The sequence below is a fragment of the Harpia harpyja genome, chromosome Z, assembly GCF_026419915.1.
Source record: "Harpia harpyja isolate bHarHar1 chromosome Z, bHarHar1 primary haplotype, whole genome shotgun sequence".
NCBI lineage: Eukaryota > Metazoa > Chordata > Aves > Accipitriformes > Accipitridae > Harpia > Harpia harpyja.
This window is the reverse complement of record NC_068969.1, coordinates 46,190,750-46,215,629: the sequence shown is the minus strand read 5'-3', so window position 1 is coordinate 46,215,629 and position 24,880 is coordinate 46,190,750. Positions and strand designations below refer to the sequence as shown.

At 36.0% G+C, this 24,880-nt stretch overlaps 1 protein-coding gene across 11 annotated transcripts in view; it reads right to left on the bottom strand.

Annotated features, from left to right (window-relative positions):
* The window catches only part of DMXL1 (Dmx like 1), an 88,800-nt gene that overhangs the window by 37,446 nt on the left and 26,474 nt on the right, over positions 1–24,880 (bottom strand). For all 11 annotated transcript variants that reach the window (XM_052778829.1, XM_052778830.1, XM_052778831.1 and 8 more), the window contains 18 exons: positions 24,037–24,226; positions 22,312–22,480; positions 18,856–19,068; positions 17,915–18,168; positions 17,130–17,814; positions 16,485–16,606; positions 15,835–15,924; positions 15,436–15,529; positions 13,211–13,327; positions 11,699–11,923; positions 9,346–11,043; positions 8,655–8,765; positions 7,125–7,294; positions 5,828–5,925; positions 4,968–5,133; positions 3,929–4,178; positions 1,204–2,282; positions 749–940 (listed from right to left, as the gene is read on the bottom strand). In XM_052778829.1, coding sequence (XP_052634789.1) covers positions 749–940; positions 1,204–2,282; positions 3,929–4,178; positions 4,968–5,133; positions 5,828–5,925; positions 7,125–7,294; positions 8,655–8,765; positions 9,346–11,043; positions 11,699–11,923; positions 13,211–13,327; positions 15,436–15,529; positions 15,835–15,924; positions 16,485–16,606; positions 17,130–17,814; positions 17,915–18,168; positions 18,856–19,068; positions 22,312–22,480; positions 24,037–24,226 — 5,923 coding nt within the window. The remainder of the gene's footprint in view (positions 1–748; positions 941–1,203; positions 2,283–3,928; positions 4,179–4,967; positions 5,134–5,827; positions 5,926–7,124; positions 7,295–8,654; positions 8,766–9,345; positions 11,044–11,698; positions 11,924–13,210; positions 13,328–15,435; positions 15,530–15,834; positions 15,925–16,484; positions 16,607–17,129; positions 17,815–17,914; positions 18,169–18,855; positions 19,069–22,311; positions 22,481–24,036; positions 24,227–24,880) is intronic.

Sequence of the window (24,880 nt, the reverse complement as noted above, 5' to 3'; positions counted from 1 at the left end):
AGAGAATCTCTTGATGAAAAACGTTCCGTTAAAAGAATGAGTTTATTATACTTATTTGTCTGTTCCCTCTGAAACGAAGCACAGACTAGGAACTGAGCAATCTCGTGAGCACTCTCTAGAAAATCCTAGTTAAGAGTAAACATGATTTGGGACCCAACGCATACAAAACTTCAGGAAAGGTTCAACCTAACACTTTAAGTTTGGTTTCCAATACAGTATGAAATACAGAAGAAATCTTACAGAAACAACTTAAAAAAACAGACTGTATTTTACTGTATGAACATACATACTGTTTCACAAAAAAGTCTGAGTTTACTGCACTTTGCTAACAATCAGTTTTTATACTTCAAAACTTAATTTTACTTAGGTGTAGGACTAAAATGCAGAGTTTACCATTAATGTAACAGAAGTAATGATCATATTGTCATGCAGAAAAATGTGACACTGATAGCATAGTACAACATGTTTTCCATAACAGATGTCATCTTGGACAAATACCCAGTCCTGAGAGAGGCCAGTCTGCTTCAGCTTGTTGAACCAGATGCTCAGCAGCTCAACAATAAGTAATAATGAGTGGACATTATTTTAGCCCAAGATAAGTACTACAGAAAATATTTGCTCCTCAGTTTTATTACTTGTCACTGGTAGGCACACCAGAGAGTCTTCATGCTGTCAGAAAAAGATTCATGACCTCAGCCAACTGGACTATGACAACAACAAACCCAAACAACTATAAAAAAATACACACCTTGCTGTTCTGAGCATCTGGATGAGGTGGCGAATCCAGGTTTATTATGGTATGTAATATATCATGAGTTAAGTTACCAAGATGTAGCAATGGATTAGCCACCACTGTTTTGGCACTAGCTGTGCAAGCAAATAGAAGAGGTATGGAGCTTTGCTCTGGTAGAGGGCTGGATGGTATCTGTATTGACTGCTCCTAAAATCAAGCAAGAAACACACAAAGTGATAGTATAGCTTCCTAAAGAGAACACAAGAACTTTTGAAGGAGGGGAGGGGAATTCTAAACAACAAAAAACTCATAACCTACAGAAAACATAACATGTTAAAAACAGTGTTACATTATTATAAAACAGGTGCATGCTGTAGTAGGAAAACTTCAACAATAATAGGAAACACATTTTAAAAAAAATATCTACAACAAACCCGAAGCAAAGACACAAACTAAGCTCCCCCACATACCTGCTGAGATTCCTGCAATAGCAGAATTAATTCCATTCTGACAGATGCCAAACCTCCACCATGAGAGCCATGAAGTATACAGTAACTAAGGAACATTCTTAGGAGAGACTGGTATTTCAGAAGCCATTGACGTCTTTTCTGAAAGTCTTCTTTCTGTAGCATATTTTTTTGCTCATCAGCTAAGTCTTCAGTATTTTCATGTAACGTAGCTGCTTCTGGCATAACACAAATTCCTGACTGTATCTCTTCTACCTCAACACTATAATCACAGGTCTTTTGAAGAGCTACCACTTCTCTTTCAAGCCACTGATAAAGCTGATACCGCAACTTCCCACCATCTACCTCATAACCAGTGGACAGCGTACGAAGCTCTACAGTAAGAATTTTCAGGCACGCTCTAAACTTCAGCTGTGCTGAAATTATATCTTCTGATGGACTTAGAATATCTTTGTCATCAACTACACTAAAAGATTCTGTGTGGCTAGAACTTGTTTCATATAATTTTTCAGTTTTCTTCAAAGGTTTTAGCTCTTTCATTACCAGGGAATAATCTTCACTGTCATCACTGTCTGACTGCAGTTTCAAGTGTTCATCTTGGAACACCACACTTGGCTGGCTCCAGTCAAAGGAAAGAGTTGAACTTGAATGTTTTCCCGATGAGCAATCTGAAGATGAACCTAGACCATTCAATACTGCCTGTGACCAATCAACACTGGAAGATGGTTCTTTTGTTTCCAACTCTTTAACTGGAGAAGATGGTGAGAAATCTTTACTAGTATCCATTAAACTAGGGGATCTACAGAATGACTTTGACCTCTTGACAACTTTCGGCATCTTTGATAACACTTCTAAGGCCAACATAGGACAACCAGCTTTTAGATGAGCATATGCAGTGGTGAAAAACAGCTGCCTTTCGCCTAGGTTGATTTTGTCAGCTAATCCATTTTCTACTGTTAGGCAAATGTGTGTGGAAGATGTATCAGAAGAGCCAAAATGACGTCTCAACAAGAGAGGATGTGTTCTTAAGTAGTTATAGAAGTTAAATACTGCAGGGTTACAACTTGATGAGCCGTCTCCATCTGAAAAGATATTGCATCATGAGGAAAATCTACCATTCTGTATGAAATAATCCATCTGAAAAGTTCTAAGTTCATCAAAAGGCTATTAGGTCTTAATATTCATTCTGTTGTTTACCTCACTGCACCCCCCTTTTCACCTTCCTTTGCACCTTTATCATTTGAGTATCTTGGGAGGGAGGACATTGCCAAACCTAATCACTACTAAAAAGAGAAGCTTGAGTGGGAGAGCAGGTAAGACCTTTAATTTAAAACAGGTGCCATTTCCTTTCCTTGCAGTCAGGCCAGTTCTACTGCAGTCAGACAAGACCACTTTCCTGTTCAGTTTAGACTTCTTAAGTCTCCATCACTAAATGACAATAAGATGTAACATCTTACTAAAGATTTTTACTTAAAGAAAAAAAGTCTTTTTTAAAATTTTGGATTACTTTTTTTTATTTTGTCTACCTCTTAACAAAAATGCAACTTATAATAAAACTAGGAATTCCATAACATTTATACATATTGATATCAGTATTACATACAAATAAATGAAACATACAGCAGTGCAAGACCTACACATTTTATTTTCATGTCCAAAACCACAACATAAAAAACCCTGAAAATATATGAGCATCAGCACAGGACAATTCACACAGCTTTCAAAGAGTCCAGGTTAGCTGAGATAGACCCTTACCGTTTCCTCCATCAGGAGTTATGGCACAACTAACTAAACATAATAGGAAAAGGTACAGGAAAAAGCACCTTTTAAGTAAGAAAATAAAGCAAAACACCACAAACCACTGAACTGATAAAAGAAGAATTAGTAAAGTTTAAAATTGATTTTACACCAGAGGACATGACCAAGATGCAAACAACTGAACACTATATCCTTCATTTGCTCAAAATTATCCTGAGGCGTGTAACTTCTACTGAAATCAGTTTTCAAAATGAATTATGCAACTCTGGGGATTTGAGTCTTCATTTATCTTCATCAAGTTTCTCTCAGCAGCCGGGACTGAAACCAGCTAGCATGCTAACTACTAGGAACTTGAAACATTTACCTTCCTTGAGAACATTAGCTTTAGGAAATAATACAACTGATTCTTATATCCTATGAAGCCAGCAAGCGAACAGGGAAAAGAATCACTTTAGGAGACTTACATGCCATTTCAGGCATCACCTGGGCCTCCTTGTATCACATTAAATATCAAAATCTTTTCTATGGCAGTTTATCATTCTGGTCAACCATTCTTCCCAAAGGACTAAAAGCTACAAAACATCATGTCTTCCAGACTTTGCTATGTAACTGTGCGATCAGAAATTTCTTCCTAGGTTGTGATGGAGTCAAATTAAGTAATGAAGTTAATCTGTCTCCATCTTTAAGCCGCTGCTGGAAAAACAGCTGCATCACTGCCAGGTTGTTCTCATTATCCTGATATTCACATACTTAAAGGTTAAATTAAGTATCCATTCATGGGATACATAACACCACCACAGTCACCACATCTACTATAAAAACGACACACCTTGCTACAGCAAGCTATTTACTAGCAATGGTGAGCAACAGTATCTACACTTTAAGAAACTACTTAAATGAACTACTTAAATGAACTTAAATGAACAAGTAGTTAAAACCAACCTAACAGGCAGAATACTCATATTCTTACCTCCATCTTCAACAGAATGTTTAATCAAAGTGTCAAGAGCCTTGCTATAATCTTCCAAAATCCAGTAAGCCATACTTCGCAGAAAAGGGTCACAGTGCATGTTTCCTGAACTCTCTTTTGCAGGAAACACACTTCCCAAAATTCTCTTCTGTAGTACAGATTTGTAAGTACTAGAAACTTCAAACTCTGACTCATAAAGTCTTGATATTACAAGAGCCAATTGAATGTCATTCAGTTTTTCAAGGCAGACCTAATTGAAAAGAAATACATTCACAAGACCAAACATTATAATTTCTCCTCTGGTTAAAATTATCAGAAGTCATGAATTGACACGAATCTGTTCAGACTGAGATAAGTAGGTCTATCAATTCCATAAAAAATTAGCAGGAGCTAAACAGAATAGCTGTGGCCAACTATTATATGCAAGATCTGATCTGCAGTTTCTTCAGTTTAAGTCTGACATGACAATACATCTTTGAAATCAATTGGCTTCAATAAATCATTGTCAGTGTGCACGACACCTCTTGAAGCTGGATGTTTTGGTTACGAAGCTTTACAGAACAAATCCTTCATTATCAAAGAGCTGAATTTCCTCCTTTTCAATTCAAACACACCCAGGACGTAATTTTTTTTTGTGAAGGGATTCTAGGAACCAACCCTCATCACTGCCAGAAAGCCTTCGTTTTCAGAAATGCAACTTCTAATGAAACACTATGTTGTCTTCATACACAACAGGGCAGACAATCTGAAAGCAAGTTAATGGTAAGCAGGCCTCAGTATTATTAGGGAGGAATGAACCATGGGACTTTTTAGTGTCACTAATACGAGAGATAAAAGAGAAACAAAATGTAAAGATCAAGGATTTGTATTTGTCATTAAGTTGGGGGGGTGGGGGAAGGCAGCGGGGAGGGAAAGCACAAACAAACCAGAATCTTCAGGGGTCATACAAATGCAAAATGCAACTCACATTCAATATATTTGTAAGTTTGGGATAATGCAAGTCTTAAACATAAAAAAAAAAAGTGCATTATTTTATTACCTCCACTGCATCTTCTAAGTGTCCTGCCAGCAAGAAAAATGCTGCAGAATGTTCAAAACGCTGTTTGCCAAGCAAAGAAAAAGCATTCTTTAATGCTGCTTTACGCCATCTGTCCTCAGTAAAGTTGTTGCCAAAAAACTGTGTCATTTTAGTATCTTTTTGGGACCTGCAGATTGAACATAATTGATAAAAATATTACATAGTTTACTAGGTGCCTTCATCAGTTCCTCGGATGCCAGTAGCATTTTACACAGATCTTTTCATTAGGGAATGCAGAGGCTTTCATCACACTGGGAGCATAGTAGGCTTCATATTTAAAAACAACAAAAACTTTAGTAAGTAGAAAAACTAATGGTGTTTTCAGTTAACCTGATACAAATACAGAAAAGCTCATTTTTCCCAGGTGAGCTCTTAAGAGCAAGTGACAACACAAACTACTTTTTAAAAAGTTTGTAATGTTATATTATGAAACATCAGTTTGAAACACAGACTTAATTCAGTCCTCTGAACTTAAGCTAAAATTTATGACAATAAACACTCTTCTAAAAGACAGCCGTGTCATTCCACACACTACACTGGTAGTCCTCAAAAGTAAATCAGAATTAAGCAGTGATTGAAGTTACAGTAGATTTGAGAGTAAAACCTAAAGCATCTACATTCAGAAACAGCAACTAAATTACCTCAGTAAATGCAAGCAGCTTAAAAACTACCTATTCAATGTAGTGACTAATTTATAAATCATATCTCAGCTTTCAATGGTAATATTCGTGGTGCTTTTGGATTACCATCACATTCAACTTCTTTCCCAAAATTATACCAGACAGTATAAAACTCCATGTCAGAGCTTGTGTGTCTCCTACCTGTATAATCCCCAGATCACAGCCTTCTTTTTCATTGCGAGGTAAAAAATGGCCGCGTCAAGCGGATCATTGTTTCGCTGAAAGGCTGCTTTAGCTACCTGTGAAGACAGTTCAACAGCAAAACAACAACCAAAATTTAAATGAATCTTAAATGGGATTCTTGTTGCTTCTGGTATCCTACGCCCCATAGTGCTTGGAAGTTCTTTTAATATAGGATCCCTCCTCCCACTATGAGTCTGACATAAGAAAGTTTGAAGATACCACAGCTTCAACCCTTTGTTTTTGTTTGATGCCATTTAGCTAATGCTTTTCCAGTTCTAGAAGCTTTTTAGCAGATCAAATGGAAATGCCTACATCTGAAATCAATTCCTGAAATCATAACAAAATTAATTTATTACTTGCTCTGGTAATCAAAGGACAGATGGAGTCTTGAAGAACAGGCTGGGACCAGTCACAACAGGACAAAAGTTGTTTACAGGAGATTACTTTTGGAGGTTGGAAAGGAAAAAGGGGTAAGTGGCAGCAAGAATAGTCCAAGACCCATATAAGGTAACCTTAAACGCAGGCCCAGAATACTTGGAATTTTTATATGCAAGGCAGGTAAGTTTCCTAAAAAGTGATGATTAATTGCTTAAGATTGAAAAGTAAAAATAGAGACATGCATTTTACCACTTTGTGCTTTGTAGTCAAAGTATCTTGTGCATGTCATTTTCTAGCTCAACACACTTGGCTTTTCCAAGAGCTTAAAATAAGTGATAATTTGGTTAGGCTTATTGCCACATCTGTGATGATTAAAATACATATTTAAAAAAAAAACCTCAAAACCACCCACGCCAAAATAAAACAATAGAAGGTTTTATTATCATGGATATGTATCAATTTGCAAGACAGATGTACAATATCTTAGCTGACCCCATTTCTGATAGGTTTCTAAGGAGAACCTTTTTCCATAACTTGTTTCCTAATTTTGCTATAAAAACCACTATATGCTCAATCTATATCTTGAGCATCCACAATAAGCACTGTGCACTGCCACCTTCAAAATGGAGTATCTAAAAGACCAAAATGTACTTCACACTGGAATTTGAAACCTGAAGTACTAAAAAATCCCCAAACAGTTAAAAATACAAAAGTTCATACTCATACAGCAAACTATATGTACAAAAAACCACAGCATGAAACATTCAGAAACACTGAACTTATCTAAGAATTTAAAGCTACATAAATAGAAAGCAAAGACCAGAGGACAGCTGTTAGAAAAAAGTTTGTTAATTTTGTTTCAGAATGCTATGTTTACCTTTTCTATGCATTTCCGCAGGCTATGGATATTTCGAACCCACCATCCTATACCCATAGCTCTGAGTTCTGACCATGATGGATCTCCTTTCTGCACTGCAGGGAGCATGCTCAGTAGTTCTTCTTCCGCTACTGAATGAAAAGCCCAGGCAAAATGACTAGTAGATAAGCCTGCATGATAAGCCATTAGAAGAGAAAAAAAAAAAAAGAGAAAGAAAAAGAGATTCACTAATAAAATAATCCAGATTCTCAAGTCAAGGGGGTGGGAAAAGCAGAAGGGAAGAAGGTTGAATTGTTTATTTTGGATTTCTAAGCACATTACTGATGAGGCAACAGAAATTTAAGAATATTTGTAAGCACTACGTACCAAGTATTAAAGAAAGCTCATACAGATGAAAACATTTTTTCACCTGCAAACTCTTTATGTAAGTTTGCAAAGAACGGAGTTACTGACTGAAGCTCAAAATATACTTATAGCGTATGGCATTAAGATTAGCCATGATACAAAGTGCAACACACCGATTAAACTTTACAAAGTTTTGAAAGGTAGGTTCACTATTTTGACTTGCATTAGAAAATGCAAAGTTTCAGATAGTCACAGTAGAAAACAGGTCTGAGGATAGAGATACAAAAGAAAACTGGAAAGAAAATTCACATGAGGAAGATAGCAATTACTAAACAGCAGCATAGCTGGCTATGGATAATTGCAACTCTAGTTAGCGCCAGGAGATGCTTCTTTGCACAGAGGCACACTCAAGTGCATCTCTGCAGATGCACTGGAGGCATTTCTTACTCTCACCAATTTCTGAGCTCAGCAGAAGCAGAAGTATCTTAACTACAAGTATTCCATCAGAGTGCTAACTCAATGGTACTCTGTTGTGGCAGTCCTGGCAAATTCCAATCTCTGATGCATCTGAGGGGTGACAAGCCATGAGATTGGAAATGCCATCAACTATCATGATGACTAATGAAAGGGTAAAGCAGCAATCACAGCCAGTCCTTTAGATTTGATTAGGCCTAACCAAATCTACCTCATTCTGTCATCTGCAATATCAGACTGGAACTACTTAAAACTATTCCAAAGAAAACTATTTGAAATAGTTCATTGTATAATTACAGTAAGCATATTAAAAAACATTTCAAGTCTGAGTAGACTGTAAGAGATTTTTTTTTTTCCAAGTATGTACTAAAAAAACTAAATAAATATGTACTCTATTTTCTACTGACTTATTTCTGCAGAAGGTTATTGGAACAACATGGTACTAAAGTACAGAAAAGCCAGTTCTTTTGGGGAAATAGAAAAAATTAAAAGTAAAAAATTGTTAGAAAAAAATCATTTCTGTTTCAAGGCCTCTACATAAAATAAACCTGACATTTTCTGCTATGGCATACATTCATATTGAACTTTTTTTTTTAAAAAAAACCCAACAAAATAACTCATTGATTCTGCAGAGGCATGTCAACAGCACAGCAGTCATATGTACAGCTACATCACTAAGATTCACCTCATCCAAAAAACCACATCAGTTACCTTGGTGAAGCAGTTGAGCTCGATGTACAGGAGGAAGGGAAGTTGTTAGAAACGTGTGAAGCCGAACAGCTAATAAAAATTTTAAACCACACTCATCAAGAGTTTCTCCACCTGGAATTAAATATTTTTATACACACTTTAGAGAAACTACTATAAGTAGCTATTGGGTGTCTTAACAGAAGAAATACTTTACAATTCTATGACTACTAATGCTTTAAACTCATAAATGTAACAGCTTAATTCATAATTCTTCCCTTCAAGGAAGGGAAAGACAAAAATTTCTAATACAAAAAGTTTTGAAATTATTTGTTCTTAATGCAAGAAAGAGAAAAAGTGTTATATTAAAAAAATCCATAAACTTGCTTCTCCATTTCTCTACATAGTGCAGTAAACATTGGCGCTTAAGAAAGCTGTCTCTTCAAAAGTGAATTAGAAACAATTAGGTATGTGGACTGATGGACTAACACTAGCATTAACAGTTAACAATACAAAATTTGATTTTATGGAAGTCTGAAGTCTTGAAACTTTAGTTAAACAGTAAACACTGTGATGGCACAGTAAATACAGGCTATACTATCAAACAAAACTATGACGTGCTTTCATACGCCACAAAAATGTTCCAAAATAGGAACTAGTCCCCAAAAATTTTGTGAAGCACAGTAGTACATTTAACCTGGAAGAGACAACTTACCCTGATTTCTGTCTCTGCTTTCTCCAATGTCAGTACTGGTAGTAGCAATTGTATCTGCCAAGGCCATCAATGACATTTGCTCCATCCTAGTCAGACCTGGCAAGCTTGAATGAAGCAAGTGACGAGAAAGAACTTGAGCATGCTCTGGTCCAAAGTAAGTTGGGCTATATTGAGAAAGATCAATGACTTTTGGTTTCGAGCTGTCTTCATCTGCATCAAATATAACAAGTTCATCTGCACTTATAACAGTATTTTGAAAAAGATCTTCATAATTGTCATTGGTCTTATCTTTTTTATTTTGACTGTTTTGATTATTAGACTTCTCTGAACAGGAATAAGATGAATCATCATCTGCAGCAAGCAGAGCATACAAAGGCAATGGTGGAACAGAGTCTATTTCGATATAGTCTGTAGTCTCAGTTTTGCTGAATGTTTTGGGATCTCTTGCAGTACTTCCACTAGCACTGATGGTCAGAGATCTGAGCCTCTTGTCATGATTAGGTTCAGATTCGTTTATAGCAACAACTTCTCCAGCAATGCACTTCACCAGATGGGACAGAATGGCTTTTGCTCTACGTACTTTACCAAGATCCATGAGTTCCAACAGTTGATATGGATGGTACTGAGGTAAAGTGGGAGATAATGTATGAGCTGCTTCAAAAAGACCAGAATCTTCCATTTCCATAGATAGATCACTGGCAGATCTTTTCCCACTAAGTTTCTGTGCAAGGCTGGTCATAGATCTGGTCAAGGTTCGCTTTGGTGGATGCAGACCTGAGGCGGCTGACTGGCTTTGTTTCATTAAGCTAGTTATGCATGGTGTACTTCCACTGCAGGAATCTCTACTAACTAGTTCCTGCTTGGAAGGAGACTGCCACTGAGAATAAACATGCATTTCACAATCCATTCCAACTACAAGAATACCATCACGCACCCAAGACAAGGAGACTGGAAAAGGAGGTGAGCCCTCTACAGATGAAACCAAGTCGACACAACGCAGCAGAACAAACCTAGAAAGGGTTGTAGCCTTTGTACTGCCACTATGAGAGATTGCTACAATCTCCTTACCATTTTGTTCTTGCGTCTTCCCAGACAGCTGACCAAACATATAAAGTTTTGATCCAATTCCCACTGTTAGAATATGTGAACCATCTTCCCTAGACATCCAGTCTAAGTGTACCAAGTGCTTAGTGCTGGGCATAATATTCCCACCATGAGACAGAGAAACATCTTGTCTGTTATATGCCACTAAACTACTATCAATACTAACACCAGAGTCTAATATGGTGCCTATCTCATCTAAATGAAGAGTCTGTTCTAGAATCCAGGAAGAACCCCCTGTAGACTCACATTCAAAAATACCAACATGCATTATAAAATCTTGAGGAAGATGACTATTTTTAGATGTTACCTGCTTGTATGCTACTGCTAATCTGTTTGTGTGTGCACAGCTAACTTCAGTTGGCCTTCCTGGAACATTAATAGCACTACTACTAAGAAGTCCATCCTCAATCAGTAATGGCCATTCTTCCCATACATATGTAACATCACTACATGCATTATATTCTGTCATGGAAGAAGCTGATGATTCAGTGGTAACTCTGCATCTCCAGAATCGAACTTTTCCATCAGAGCATGAAGTAGCCAGCAGATACGGTGCACGACAGACAGGATATATGGAAGAAGAACTCAGATGTCCTAAAATTAAATGAAATATACTTTTACTGGAGGAAATACGAAAAAGCAAGCAAAAAATTAAAGATGTTTTTATTCGGTTATCATTTTATTATTCTGAAACAAAAAAAATATTAGCACTTCCTCACAAAGAGAGTTGTTTGCAGGGCTTCACAGAGGAGACAACATGACAAAAATAGTATGAAACCATTTTACCCTTTGTTTCTATTTCATGCTCTAGAGGGGAGTCAAATTATATTATTTAAATCTGGATATTAATAACCATCATCTCTCCCATCAGACATTTCCCATTCAGAAATCTAAAAATCTATAAAATATTTTTTGAAAGACTACTGATGGGAGCCTTAAAATTTAAGTACAGATCCTACAAAAATTTTCATGAGAAAAAAAACCAACTTTGTGTTTCAATAATTGCTTTTATTGCAAGAATTTTGAATTCAATAAATATTATACCTTAAATAAAAGCTTGATTTTAGCATTAGTTCCAGGATCAAGATAAAAAGTCAGGGGATCAAGTTTTAGCAAACCTTTTGGATCCACCTACAGGCTTTTAGGTGTAACAACAAATACCAAACTTACCATTACTTTGTTTCTATTTAAGACCAAACTCAGAAAGGCAAGGATTCCTTGCCTTTCTTCTTTAAAAAAAATTACAAACCTGCTGATGGCTTTACACTTATTATCTCTACTCCTTCTGGCAGATTCAACTCTTGACTATACACCATTTTGGAAGACAGAGTAAGCCAGCTGGTGCTCTGAAGGTTTGCTCTACAGGCCTGATACTTTTGAGTGAAAGGTGATGGGATCTTCTCTGGATCTGGTGAAGAATACAATTCTTCTGTTTGTGTTGCCACTTCAGGTGTATTTGGATCTATCTTTTCATCTAAAAAAGTTTGCATTGTTAATTTTAAAAAGTCAATGATTTCTTTTAACCTAAGAAAAAATTTTACTCACATTAAAAGTTCCAAAGAGACATGTAAAACTTAACATGAAATTTTACTTTCATTTTAATGAAATGCATTCCCATATTCAGATTTAAAGAGAAATGCTGGCAAAACTCAGATTAAATACTTCTGAAATTCTAGAACTTCTCAGAAGTTATAGCTTTAAACTCTTCAGAATTAAAACAATCAAACTGTAACCAGAAACACCAAAAGTGCAGATGACAGGTATGTCTGTCATTATCCATGGAAATTAACACTTCATGAAGCACAAAATACCTGCAGCTAGAGAAAATTAAATGAAGACCTCCCTGTCTTACCTTACTAATTGGGAAAATGTATTTTTCAGAAAAGTTTTGTTAATATTTGCTTAAAATGTAGGATCTCAGAGATTATGTGATACAGATGCTTCATTACTTTTTTTTTTTAAATAAAACTCAACAGAAGTATGAATTTGATGGATTTGGAACATGAAAATTGCCAATAGGTTGGTGAAAAAGCCTTATCAGTAATACCCTCACCATATAAGCAGAACAGAAAATTTGGATCTATAGTTTTCTCACCAACTTATAAACGAATTGAAATAATGCTTCAAATAACTGAAGAAATTCTGCCTTTGAAAGCAGCAGTAAGACAAATACCAATTTGGTTTAAATGACAAAAACATGTATTATAACATATTAACCTCTGTTATGTGGTGAATGCCAGATTTGTTTTCTTAATATCTTCAAATGTTAATGGAAAACTACTGAAATATATCTTAGCTTACTTAAAGTTTTATAGGTTTTGTTGTAGTTTGGTAGTCTGAAAGAGAACCAGATTTCAGAACTTCAAAATTGTTCAGAATTGTAATTGTATCTCTGATGTTTAGGTGCTTCAGACTACAGTCCAATTTAGAACTTGTGTAAACTCAAAAATCGCAGAACAAAAACTTCTGAGAAGCAAAACATCTAAACTGTTAGGGTGTAATAAAACCAGATAAATATATTTGCCCTTAGAATGCACAAAAAATACCAAACTTTGGGCTCACGCTGAACTCAAAATCTTCAGCATTCTGAAGATTAAGAAGTAATCAAGAAAGAATGGGTTGTGATGAAAGCTTGTAATCAAAGAATTGCAGATTCTTTTCAAAAAGCTGAAATACATTTTAGAATACACCGAATAGCAGATATATTCATGAGATGGTGGCTTTTTGTTTTTAAACAGAGAACTACAAGATAGAAACTTACCTACTGAGACAGGAATTGACTTCAAATGTAAATGCCACATATGTAGTAGTGAATGGTTGTGAGTATACTCTATTACTATTAAGTAGAATTTTTCAGAGAATCCATTCTGCTGGTTTCCTGATGAAATTCAGAACAGGAAGATTGCAGGGGTTATTCATCTGAAAGCAGAACTAAATTTTGCTGGCTAGCAAACAATCATATTAAGCTATTGCAAACTAATACAGAAATGCAATGGTCTGACTACATACAACTCTGTTACATTAGTTTTCTCAGTATTTTATCACAGGCAATTACCACTACAATTATAGGTACACACATGAAGAACTGTCAATGTTTCCTTTTAGAGAGGACAACATATTTGCCTGAATTTGCTGTGTTTAAAGTTAAATCCCAGAATGTACTCTGAGCTCTACATCTTTGCCTTTTACAAGCTTGTTTCTTACAGTTTCTTAGCTATTTGTTACTGGCAACTGTAACAGTTAAGACAGTGAGCTGGACAGAGGTTTGGCCTTTAACGTATAAAAAGTATACAAGTTACATCTAGAGAAAAAATGCCATGTCAACAGTTGGGAAAGTCACAGCCTGGTCTAATGGATAGGCTCATCAATCACAACCGAGCCAGACTGACCATATAGTCTGGAATGCACAAGAGATACAATGCTTCTTACTAACAAATTATTTGCTATAGTTTCACCCCAAGAAAGGATGACATGAATTTAGGATCAGTTGAAGCCCACTTCTGGAGGGTGCACCCTGCCATTCTCCTTCCTTAGAGCAAAGACGCATTAGGACCAAGAAAGAATAGTTAGTTTAGTGACCATCTTTTCTCCACAATTCCTCCAACCCTTCTTTAGGTGCACATCTACGTAAAACATGATCAAGGATAAGCTGTATTTGCCCTGTGGGTTTGACATTGGGTTGCTTATGGTACTGGGAAAAAAAAGAACAAATCTGCTTGTGTTTTTCAAAAACAACATGAGCTAAATACTTACCTGCTTTATTAAAGGGGAAAGAGTGGGTTTTTTTAAAAACTAAGGAGCTTAAAGTACTAGAAAATACCTCCAAATTACAATGTATGCAAATGATATGCTTCTAATTTACGGTTTTTCAAAGGGTCCATTTAGCCCAATTTCTTACACAGCAGCAATCCATATAGACCTTCAGAACACATACAGATGTATACAGTTGCCCTCTTCAAAGATCAAATAGCTTCCGTATTTCTTCCTTTCTATCATACTCGACATGCAAATGTACAACAAACTTATGCTGTAGAGTAGCACTTCTTTTTGTTCTCTATTTTGTTCCTAATTTTCAACATCACATTTACATTTCTTGACCTCTACTGAGAGTTGGGTAGGCATTTTCATAGATTATCTTCATTACTTCAAATCTCTTTTTTGACTAGAAACAGCTAATTCAGAATTGATCACTATGAATATACAATTCAGGTAATACTTTCCTAGATATCTCCCTTTTCTTCTAACAAAAATAAATTTTGTTTACCAAGTTATTATGCAACATTTTGACACTGTTCACAAGTTTGCTTCCTTTTGTTCAGCATTCCCTTTACTACTACAGATGACTTGGTATCACAAACTTTACTCTAACCCTTTTTTCCATGTTATTTCACTGGAACAGAACAAAACAAAATTGAGATGCCTATATAACACAACCACTGACCCACTCACCAAGGAAAACCGATTATTTATTCCAGAGCAATTCAGATCTGCTCTGACCTACAAATCCACACACTACTCGCAGTATTATATTTTATTGTTGTGTTTTGGGGTATTTGTTTAGCTTGTCATTTATTATACCACGCAAGGCCTGAGGAGCAGTATTTAGCTGATGTAAAGGATGAACATCCATCTTGAAAGCATGCAATAAGCTTTGTCTATGTCATACCCTACAGCTACAGCTCCACATTTAAAACCCTTTCCCCCTCATGCAAGATAGGTATCTGCAATAGAATGCTTAATACAGCACACGATGGGTATCTCATGATTTAAGCTACTTTATCTAAAATTTGGTTGCACACTACTCTTAAAGGAAGTGCAATAACCATGAGTTTCATTAAACTAGATTTTTGTTCTTTGGTATATAAAGATCTCAAAGTAAGTTATTTGACCTTAAAATGCTAAAAGCTGTATAACAAGTTCTTTTTCTCTGTGGAATGAAAAATATGATACTTTGTCTTCAATATTGTGTGAAAAAGAATTCTTTACCAGAGTCTGATAAATTGTTGTTCTTTTCCTTCTCCTGGTTATTTAAAATGAAGTCTTCTTGAAAGACATGGAATAACTGCGTTTTCCTGCCGTGCTAAGAAAGTAAAAACACACACAAGAAGTGAACATCATGGAGTGTACTGTTGAAGACTGCTCTCTAACATGGGAGTTTTAACTTGGGAAGTTATACACATTAATGAAATGTTTCTCAAGAAAATGCACCTTCAGTACTCACATTCTTTTCATTTACAGGTACTATGAAACCAAAAGCAAGTATATGTCAGAATCAATATTTAAATACCTCACCTTTATCTGATGGAGAGCTACAAGTATAGTCTTTATTAACACTTTTTAAACAAGCTAATTACAGAATAAAATGAGTACAGAAAAAGATCTTACAAGCTCTGTGATAGCATCCAGTTCAATGATACACCCTGGGCGAGCCGTAGATTGCTGACTTATGATGTTAAAAACTTCACCAACATATTTCTGTTTAAAAAGAGTCAGAGGGATGGTCTTGTTAACTCAGTTTTGTGCATTTCTATAGCACAGCCTGCTAGGTAGGTAAAACATCACTAAGCAAATATTAACTAAAGCATTAAATATACACTGGTTGCAATCCACTGAGAACACAGATAACATTCTCAGTTTTATCAAAAGCCACATTGTTTTTGATGGCTGAAAGGTGATGAGAACATGTGGAAAGCCTCCTTTCCCCAAGCTGCATCGTCTTCTCAACTTTTCCTTAGTACGGACAACATGCGTGCATAGTTTGTTGCTCTGTTATTACTCCTTGTAGTGCAAACGTTTCAGAGATATTTCCCAACCAAACATTGACCTGCCTCAATATGCACAGTTTGAGATGAAATGGAATGCAGTATGACTACAATGCTAAAAAGCTTTACCATATTTGTTTCTACAAGCAGAGCTAAACTACCATAATCTGTTAAATTGTCAGCAACTAGCTTAGTCAGTTACCAACAAGTCTGAAACTAGTGCTACTGAATGAAGTTCCAACCTCCAAAAACCTGAGACAGCTTTTCACTTACGGAAATTTCTGGATTGGAGAGCTCACACAAAAGTTTCTTAGCATCTATTACAGCTTGATATAATCTCAAATGCTGTCCATCACTAGCCACAAAGCAAGCACTTGGAGAATTACAGTATGCACCTGAAAAGTAAGAATGCAAAAAGTGCTCAAGTATTCAAACACCAGCTTGCTCCCTTTTTTTTTTGCAAGAGGCAATTTTAAAGTTATGAAAGAAAACAATATAGCATAAAAATTCTCTCTTGTTAATTTCTGTTCACAAGCAAGAACTACAAAATTTAATGCTACACTCAGCAACCAAATCAAAGTATATGAAAGGAAATGAGAATCCCATTTGCAAGCCAGAGCAAAATCTACCTTTGCTTTTAAGTGTTCAACACACTCTGAAGTATGCACTAGCATCCAAGAACTTTACTGCACCAGCTCCTAAAATATCAATGCATAAAAAAAGGTAGAAGAACACAGCAATTCTTCACACATGAATAAACAATATCCAAGTATCAGCAACTTGGAAATTTGTGAAATAAAGGACCCATACTTAATATTTTTTCCAATGCATTCAAGTATATCTACATAATCTAATAGCATTATTAGGCTACATTACTTTTATTCTAGAACACTTCACAAATCAGGAAATGAAACTCACCAAGGCAATAGCTGGGTATAAGTGTGGGCAGCCATGCAACATTAGAAAAAGCTGACACATGGAGAGAATTGATCCGAGCAAGTTCAGAAACTCCACCAGAAAAGGACAAAGGCCCAACAGGGTCAACTCTCCAAAGAATAAGTTCACTGTAAACTGCATTGGGATCCTGGGATGTTACATTTGCATTGCCTTTACTCTGAAGTCTTACTGGTGACTCCTGAGACTTTAAAGAATCATTTGCCTGTTTTGCATTCTCAACATCTGGTGAAATTAGAGCATTGTGATGTGAGGTTGTAAGCAGCAGTGGTAATACCGAGTGGCAAGCCAAGTCATTAAGATGAAAACGGTGACCACAATATCGGGATTTATGTGAAATACTGAGTACAGTTGAAAAAGCAGATTCCTCAGCAAAACTCACTAGCCACTGGTTCAATGACCCATCTGCATGTTTGGAAATCATCATAACATTAGGCGTGAAGATACTTAGTTTTAAACTGTTGGTTGATTTACTGTGTCCAGAAGAGATCAGCATAGATGAAGATCGTGTAAGGCCAGGAGGCTTTTGTTTGCCTTGTTGAATAGCTAAGTCAACATTTTTGGTACAGGCATACATCACTATACTTCTGCAAAGAGAGTTTGCATCACCCGTCGGAAATGCAACAGGAATCCTTGAGACAAATGACACCTGGAATTTTAAGAAAGGGAGAAAGAATAAGTATTGAAGTTGTTTTCTCATCATACTTCTCACTGAATAACAAAGCAGAATACAGAAAAAAATAAAGTACCTGCACCTGGCGAAACATGCCAGGCTGGTATTCATCTAGCCAGTCCACATGCCATATCAGCAGTGAACCATCCATAGGATGTATACTGAATAGCATGTCAGCATTTTTACTCCATTCAGAAAGTAGTACTTCGATCTCGTGATCAATAATAGCAGTAGATAAAGGAACAAGGCTTGAATTTGGAACAGTTTTCTCATCACCCAGTTCCTTCTTTTCTTGGTTTCCTTTTTGTTCATCTCCATTTTCATCAACTTCTAGAACACACAGATATATATATATTATATTGAAAAGCAGAAGTATAGCAAGCAGTGTTATTCAGGCATTGGAGTACCTTTCAGACCTTTTATAAGCCACTCATATAGGCACAAATTTAAAATTATAAAAATTTTAACCAGAAATCCTCTAGTGGACCTCAGTCAACAAACCAAAACAGTTTATATTGCACTTTAATTTCAAATACTTTTATTTTTCCCCATTTTATATAAATTTTTGCATGCATAGGCAGAACAAAAGCAGTTATCTCCAAACTGTATATATTTAAACTAATTTACTACATTATGTTATAGAATAGAGCTATTTAAATTAGGTGTACATTACTATTTAGAAAAGAAAGTTAATTCTAAGGTTGCACCTGCTTCCTTAAAAATGTTAAAATAACACACTTTCATGCAAGGCCTCAAGGTCAGCCTAAGTAAATAATACAGCTTTCAGTATAAATAACTCAACCTCTGGAACAACCATGAACAAATTTAGAATTTCTAGATACAGATTTCTGAAAGTCACTTAGGTACTTCCAGTGTAAGGGAAGGAAATGCATAGAAATGCTACTATAATCTGTCTGTATCCTTACACGTCAAGTTGCCCACCTCTTACTTCATGTGAAAGAACATTACAAATTACTTTGTAAAATGAAAGCCATTTGTCTATGGTAAGACATCTACCTTCTTCTGATCTGCCATCCATCTGATTAGATTCCTCAGTGTTAGTCTCAGGAGAATGATGTTCAAAACTCTTTTTAAGTTGTTGCAAAAATACTTCCATGGATAAGGTAAAATGAAGTTCTTTATTGTTTAGCCAGTGCACAACAAAAGGTCCACTTCTTTCTTCATTTTCACCAAGACTCAGAGATGTGATAGAAGGGAGTAGAGGAATATCTACCAGAAAAAGATGTTGACATTTTGAAAACCAAGTAGTTTGGTCAAAAAATAATTTCAGAAAAATTGTTTTTAAGCAGAAACCCTACCATGAAAAAAAATACACTAAATGTATTGCCACCTGTCATTCATTTCACCAACGACATTTACTTTCAGTATAAAATTTCTTGACTGCTACCACAAGAGATGTTCCACAGACAGGCTCTTTGGTATGCTTGCATTAGGATTACAGTACGGCCCTGCACTGCCAGATCTTCATGATGTAATACTGTCTGTACAGGTTAATTTACCTTGTCTTTTGCTACTACAGCTCAGTACAAACCAAGTAATTTAAGCATAATTTCCCAACATTTAGTCCACAATGGAGCCTGCAGTAGGTACACACTGTAATCAAGGACCACATATGACAGGGCTTACACTAGCAAAAACTAGTACAGTGACCAGATGACATCCTCTGTAACACCATCACATCAAGTCAGGATTTCCGATTCCTATAGATTCCGTTATTGTTTTACATTGCCCTGTGATGCTACTTGGTGTCCCAGATGGCCGTGAAAAATAAAGCAATTATCACAAAGTAAGTGACAGAAGCAAGTATCAGACTGCTGCCATCTAAATCAAGAGTGGCTAAAAAGCAGCTAGGTGATTTACTGCAATTTCCTCAAATGAGCCATACAGCAACATGCTTAAAGCTCAACCTGCATTTAATTCCCACCTTGAAGTCTCCATACATATTCTCATCTCCTTCTGCTCCTTATTTATGTAGCATTACTTAAATTCCATGCCCTGGGTGACAAAATACTTTTTACTCCAATTCTGGTTTTATTTTCAAAGCCAGTGATGGCTTTGAATTATTTACCCTCCAGTCTAGCCTAAGAAAATGGTAACTGAGAGCACACAGGACCACCAGGACTACCAGTAATTTTGTTGTGGGGAGGAGACACAGCAGGGGAAGGTGCCAAGAGGAGCACAGAGTATTTAATACAGTCCACCTTCCTAAAAAGGCCAACTAATGCCAGTCTCAAAAATACCGTAATATATTTGGCAAAAACAGAACTTGGAGGGAAGAATTCTGTTGACCTCTCTTTGGAAGACAAAGCTACAGTAAACGTGAATAAGAAGGTGAAGTTGAAAGATGATGTTTCAGATTATAAATTTAAGTACTTTGAGTATACATCAAAAGATTGTTAAAGAAATCAGTTTTCTTACCCATTCTCCTACCTCAAAACTAGCAACTTCTAACTGATGCTCAGCTCTGCACAAAATCCTTAGTGAATTTCTATTTGCTTCATAAATCACATTCACTCTTTCCAGAAAACTTCTAAGGTTTTTGGATTCAATAACTTTTTCTGGCTTTGCCTAAAGATAATTTTGTTCTAACAACCACTGCTTATTCCTTTCACTGAACTCTACCCAGGCTAAGTACCAGTTTAAGTAAGACCCTAGTATAAAAGGTCTGAAGGATTTTGTTGCTTTAAGAAAATGAGTTTCAAAATTAACAACAGAACACAAATACAATAAAAATTTAAAAGACATTTATTCTTATATATGACAGCATTATTCTTCAAAAAGTGAAGTGAATGACAGATAAAGCTGCTTTGGCCTTAGTTTTTATCAAGTACTCCAAATGTTGTAATAAGGGCAAATTTTCAAGTGAGAGATCATAAACTGATTCGGTTTAAATGAAGTGAAAGGAAATACAATTAGGTTTTCAGATTAAATTTAATTTCAAAAGGGCAAACTAAAAGGACTATTTAGAGAATCTGGTTAGACTGATGTACTTAAGGACTTGACTGTGAGGGAGAACAGATACTTCTTCAAATAAAGCTTTAAGATGTGAAAGTTACTTTCAACAGAGGTTCTGCATTAAAGAACAACCAGTTATCCTCCAATCTATTGAGTTAAAGACCAAGCGATCCAAAAGACAGTATCAAGATAGATAGTATTAATACAGATAACATAGAAGCAATACAAGATCAAAAAGGCCAAAGACAAGGGTTAGACACCTAGAAAAGTCTTTTACCATTCTTTTCCAAAATTATTTTTAGTCTCATTCTGTGAGTTGGCTGTTGGGCACATTTATATTGCAAAGACTATTAAAAGCAAAATTAAAGTTTAGTTATTATGTATAAACAAACAAGAAAAGAAGTGCATTAACAGTACGTATAAAAAAAAGATAGTGAAGTATTACATGCTAGCCACATGAAAAAGTTAGCTAGCTCCTTGTGCAATTTGAAGATGCAGAAATGCGGAGAAGAGAACCACAAATCTCCAAGAAGCTTTAGAGAATTTTTCCTTTATGACATTAGATAGTAACGTATGAAATGACTGGACACATTTCCTGTAGAAACAGGAGAGCATTGATGATACAGCACAAAACTGCAAGAAGTTAGCTTGTGGTAGGCTGGACGTGATTCTAGTCATATCTGTTAAAAGAAACATGAACCAATACTGAAAAAGGTGAAGACTAAGTCTAATCTTACAGGAGAAAGTGTAAAGGAACAAAAAAACAATTTAAAAATACTACTTATAAGACAGAGCTTAACTAGTTTAAGAGGAGGATTACAAAATAAGTTTGTTCATTAAGTCTAGACACAGGAAATCACATCACAGCAGTAAAACCTTAATGAAAGGCCATTCAATATTGCACTTTATTCAGTTTTTCAATGAGCAGACATGCACTTAATTTTCAGCATATACAAATGATTATGAACACAGAAATACTTGCAACTATAAGGGATTTTCCTTAATGCCTATCAACATATTGCTTGCGAGCAAGAGAATATTAAAGTTTATGGAACACAAGATGAAGGTGTTTTGCTTGGTTCAGAGACAGAAGAGAAGTATGGGGATGTGTGGTTACTTCAGACACTTAGTGTCAGGTACTCATTTTAAGCAGCTGGAAAATTTTTAATTTATCAGTGTGCTCCCAATATCATACACAATTCCCAATAAATTTGTAACTCCAGTTACAAATACTTAGCCTTCTGCATCTCAGACCACTGTGAATCTTGGTTAAAAGATGACCAAAAATGAAAGACAGGATTACCGTAGAGGAAATTTATTCAAATCATTTCATTACTGTAGAAGGTTCTTTCACGCATTAAATGAAACCAGCATGCATTTTGCATGATCATGTAAATACTGTACAAATAAATCTGAGCCAGTTAAACTTACACAGACAACACAGACCTAACAGAAATTGTAGCTCACCCCGTAGCAAGGATTTACCACAATTCTTACCTGTGGCTGGATTGATACTGGCTGCAATATGGAAGTGACAAAGTGCATTTGCATGAGGAGGGATGTTCCTGTGAACTTCGTGGGGATCTTGCTGGTGTGGAGAATATCCAGTATGTGCTACAACAGCACCCGACCTCCTCCTTCCTCGTCTAAAGTGCCTCAGGTTTAACTGCATGAAGAATAAGGTATCATTTTAATTCCTTCCAAAAAGAAAAAGCAGCTTTCATCTGTAAGTGGTTTTCTAGATACTAGTGAATGAGATTTTTCAGTTTAAAAGGTTCTTTAAAACATCAGTGGAGTTTCTTGCAAAAATTACACTGTTCAGGTTGTGTCTGCAGTAGAGAGATACCGGTGCCTTCATATTCATTTATGAAGGTCCATACAGTACCTTAACATAGTAACTACTTCATATTTCAGTCTGCAGACAATGTTAATACAGTTTTTATACTTAAACAGAAAATACTATTGTGTTTCATAAATGTATACCATGCTTATTCAAGATTCTGAACAAAGAAAGCAGCAAATCTGAATAATCTTATTTCAGAGACTGGAAAACTGGATCAGTAGTTTGGATCTGATTAGATCAGTACTTCCACTCCCACCATAAGAGCCCAGTGAGTTTTAAGCTCTTCCCCCCTTTATGCAAATATATGTTTCCATGGGAAAAATAATGTTCAGTTTAAGATTGACTATGCCAGTATTAAAAAGCCTCACTCCACATACTGCACAGTTCAAGTCCATTGTGCTGTAGATATCTATGTAGGCACCAAAAGATACAAGAAGGTACACAGTTTGTATTAAGAATGGTATTACATTCTTGGCATGTCTTTTCACTTGCTATCCTTTCCATCTTACCACAGCATGCTCATGTAAAATAGTTTTCTCTCAATTTTTATGTAATTGTTACTTCTGATCTCTAATGTTGCCTCATATTTTCAAGAGGAACACAGAACTGTGTCCAGCTTCCTTCCCCCTGCCCCCTTTGAATATTTTTTCTTTGCTGCGTTATGCCTTTCAGCCTGTCATACTTTTCATCTATGCCACATGTGCTAAGAAAGCACCATGAGCATGCTAAATACATCACTCCATTATGATAAAAGCACAATGCCCACATACCCTCTACACAGCTTTGTAGGAGAACACTAATGCTTCACCCTCCCCCTGCTTCCCTTTGGTTAGAAAACACTAACTGGTAAGGATCATTTGCCTTAGAGATACAGCTTACAAGCAGTCTGTTCTACTTGAGGACTACAGCGCAAAGGCAACAAAGGCTATCTTTCCTCCCTCTATACCATCGCTGTTTTTCCAGTTGCAGAAGCCAGAGAATATCCCATAACTTCAGAGGTAACAAGTGAGCCCCTACCATACATTTTAAGGCAGCATCACGAGTGTGTTTCACATAACCTACATATGGTATGTGCTCCATGCTGTTCCTAGCTCTTTGAGCTAGATACTGCAAAGCACTTAGCTTCAGTCACCAGAGCAAAACAGGCAGTAGTGACGTAAGAACAGTGTGTGTTCTAATGTGAAAGCTCAGTATGACAGCTACCAGCTTAGCCTTCCTAAGGAAGATTTCAAATAAATTCACTCTTTTATAACATTTTATGCACGTCTATGGTATAAAGGATTTCAGCTTATGATAACATGTTCAAGTTATTAATTACAATCCTGTCTAAAATTACATGTGTGTACATGTGTTTATTCTCACTGTTCAATGTCACTTACCTCTAAAGCATTTTGCACTTTCTCCTTACTTGAAGTATTTCTCTTGAAGTTATTTGTGAAGTTCACTGCTTCACTCCAATTGTTGTATCCTCCACCATACAACAGACTGTCATTGGGTAACAAAGTCTCTGCCCAGAGACGACAAACATTATCCTTACAGCAAGTCAGGAGTACATTGCAGACAGCACCACTAATGAAAGAAAATTTAAGGTGTGAAGAAGCTGCTTACCATCACATAGCATCAAAATAGAGCAAGTTTTGCATTATCAGTTTTCAGAATTGTACCAACTAACTTAAAGATACTAAGGAAAGAAAAACTCAACAATACATTCTTAGGAAAACAAATTATGTATGAAAGGCTTTCATATTTATTCAAGTATCTGAAAATAAATTACCGCAAACTTCATTACACAACCGTGCAACAACAAATCATGGATTTCAATTTACAGAATTAGTCATAGCTGGAAATGCAGAATTTAGGTTTTTGTTTTTAAAGTCCTTCACATAAAAAGCTAATCATACTTTGGATACTTGTTCTCAATTCCCCAGATCCTATTGCTATATAGCACACACAAAATTATATATCCAGAACAGAGAAACCAAGGTAATACCAGGAATAAAACAGCCAATTTAAAACTACAAAGTTTTCTTAATACTATTTTTCCAAATGCAATTTGTGTTACATATTTATCAAAAATATCCAATTAACCTGAACTAGGCACTAAGGAAAAAAAAAAAACAAACTATGCAGATCATCAGGTTTCCACTTCATGTAAGTTCACAATTTAGTTTTAGCTAAGACTTGAAAACTATATGGATCATGACTGGACTGTCCAGCAGCAAG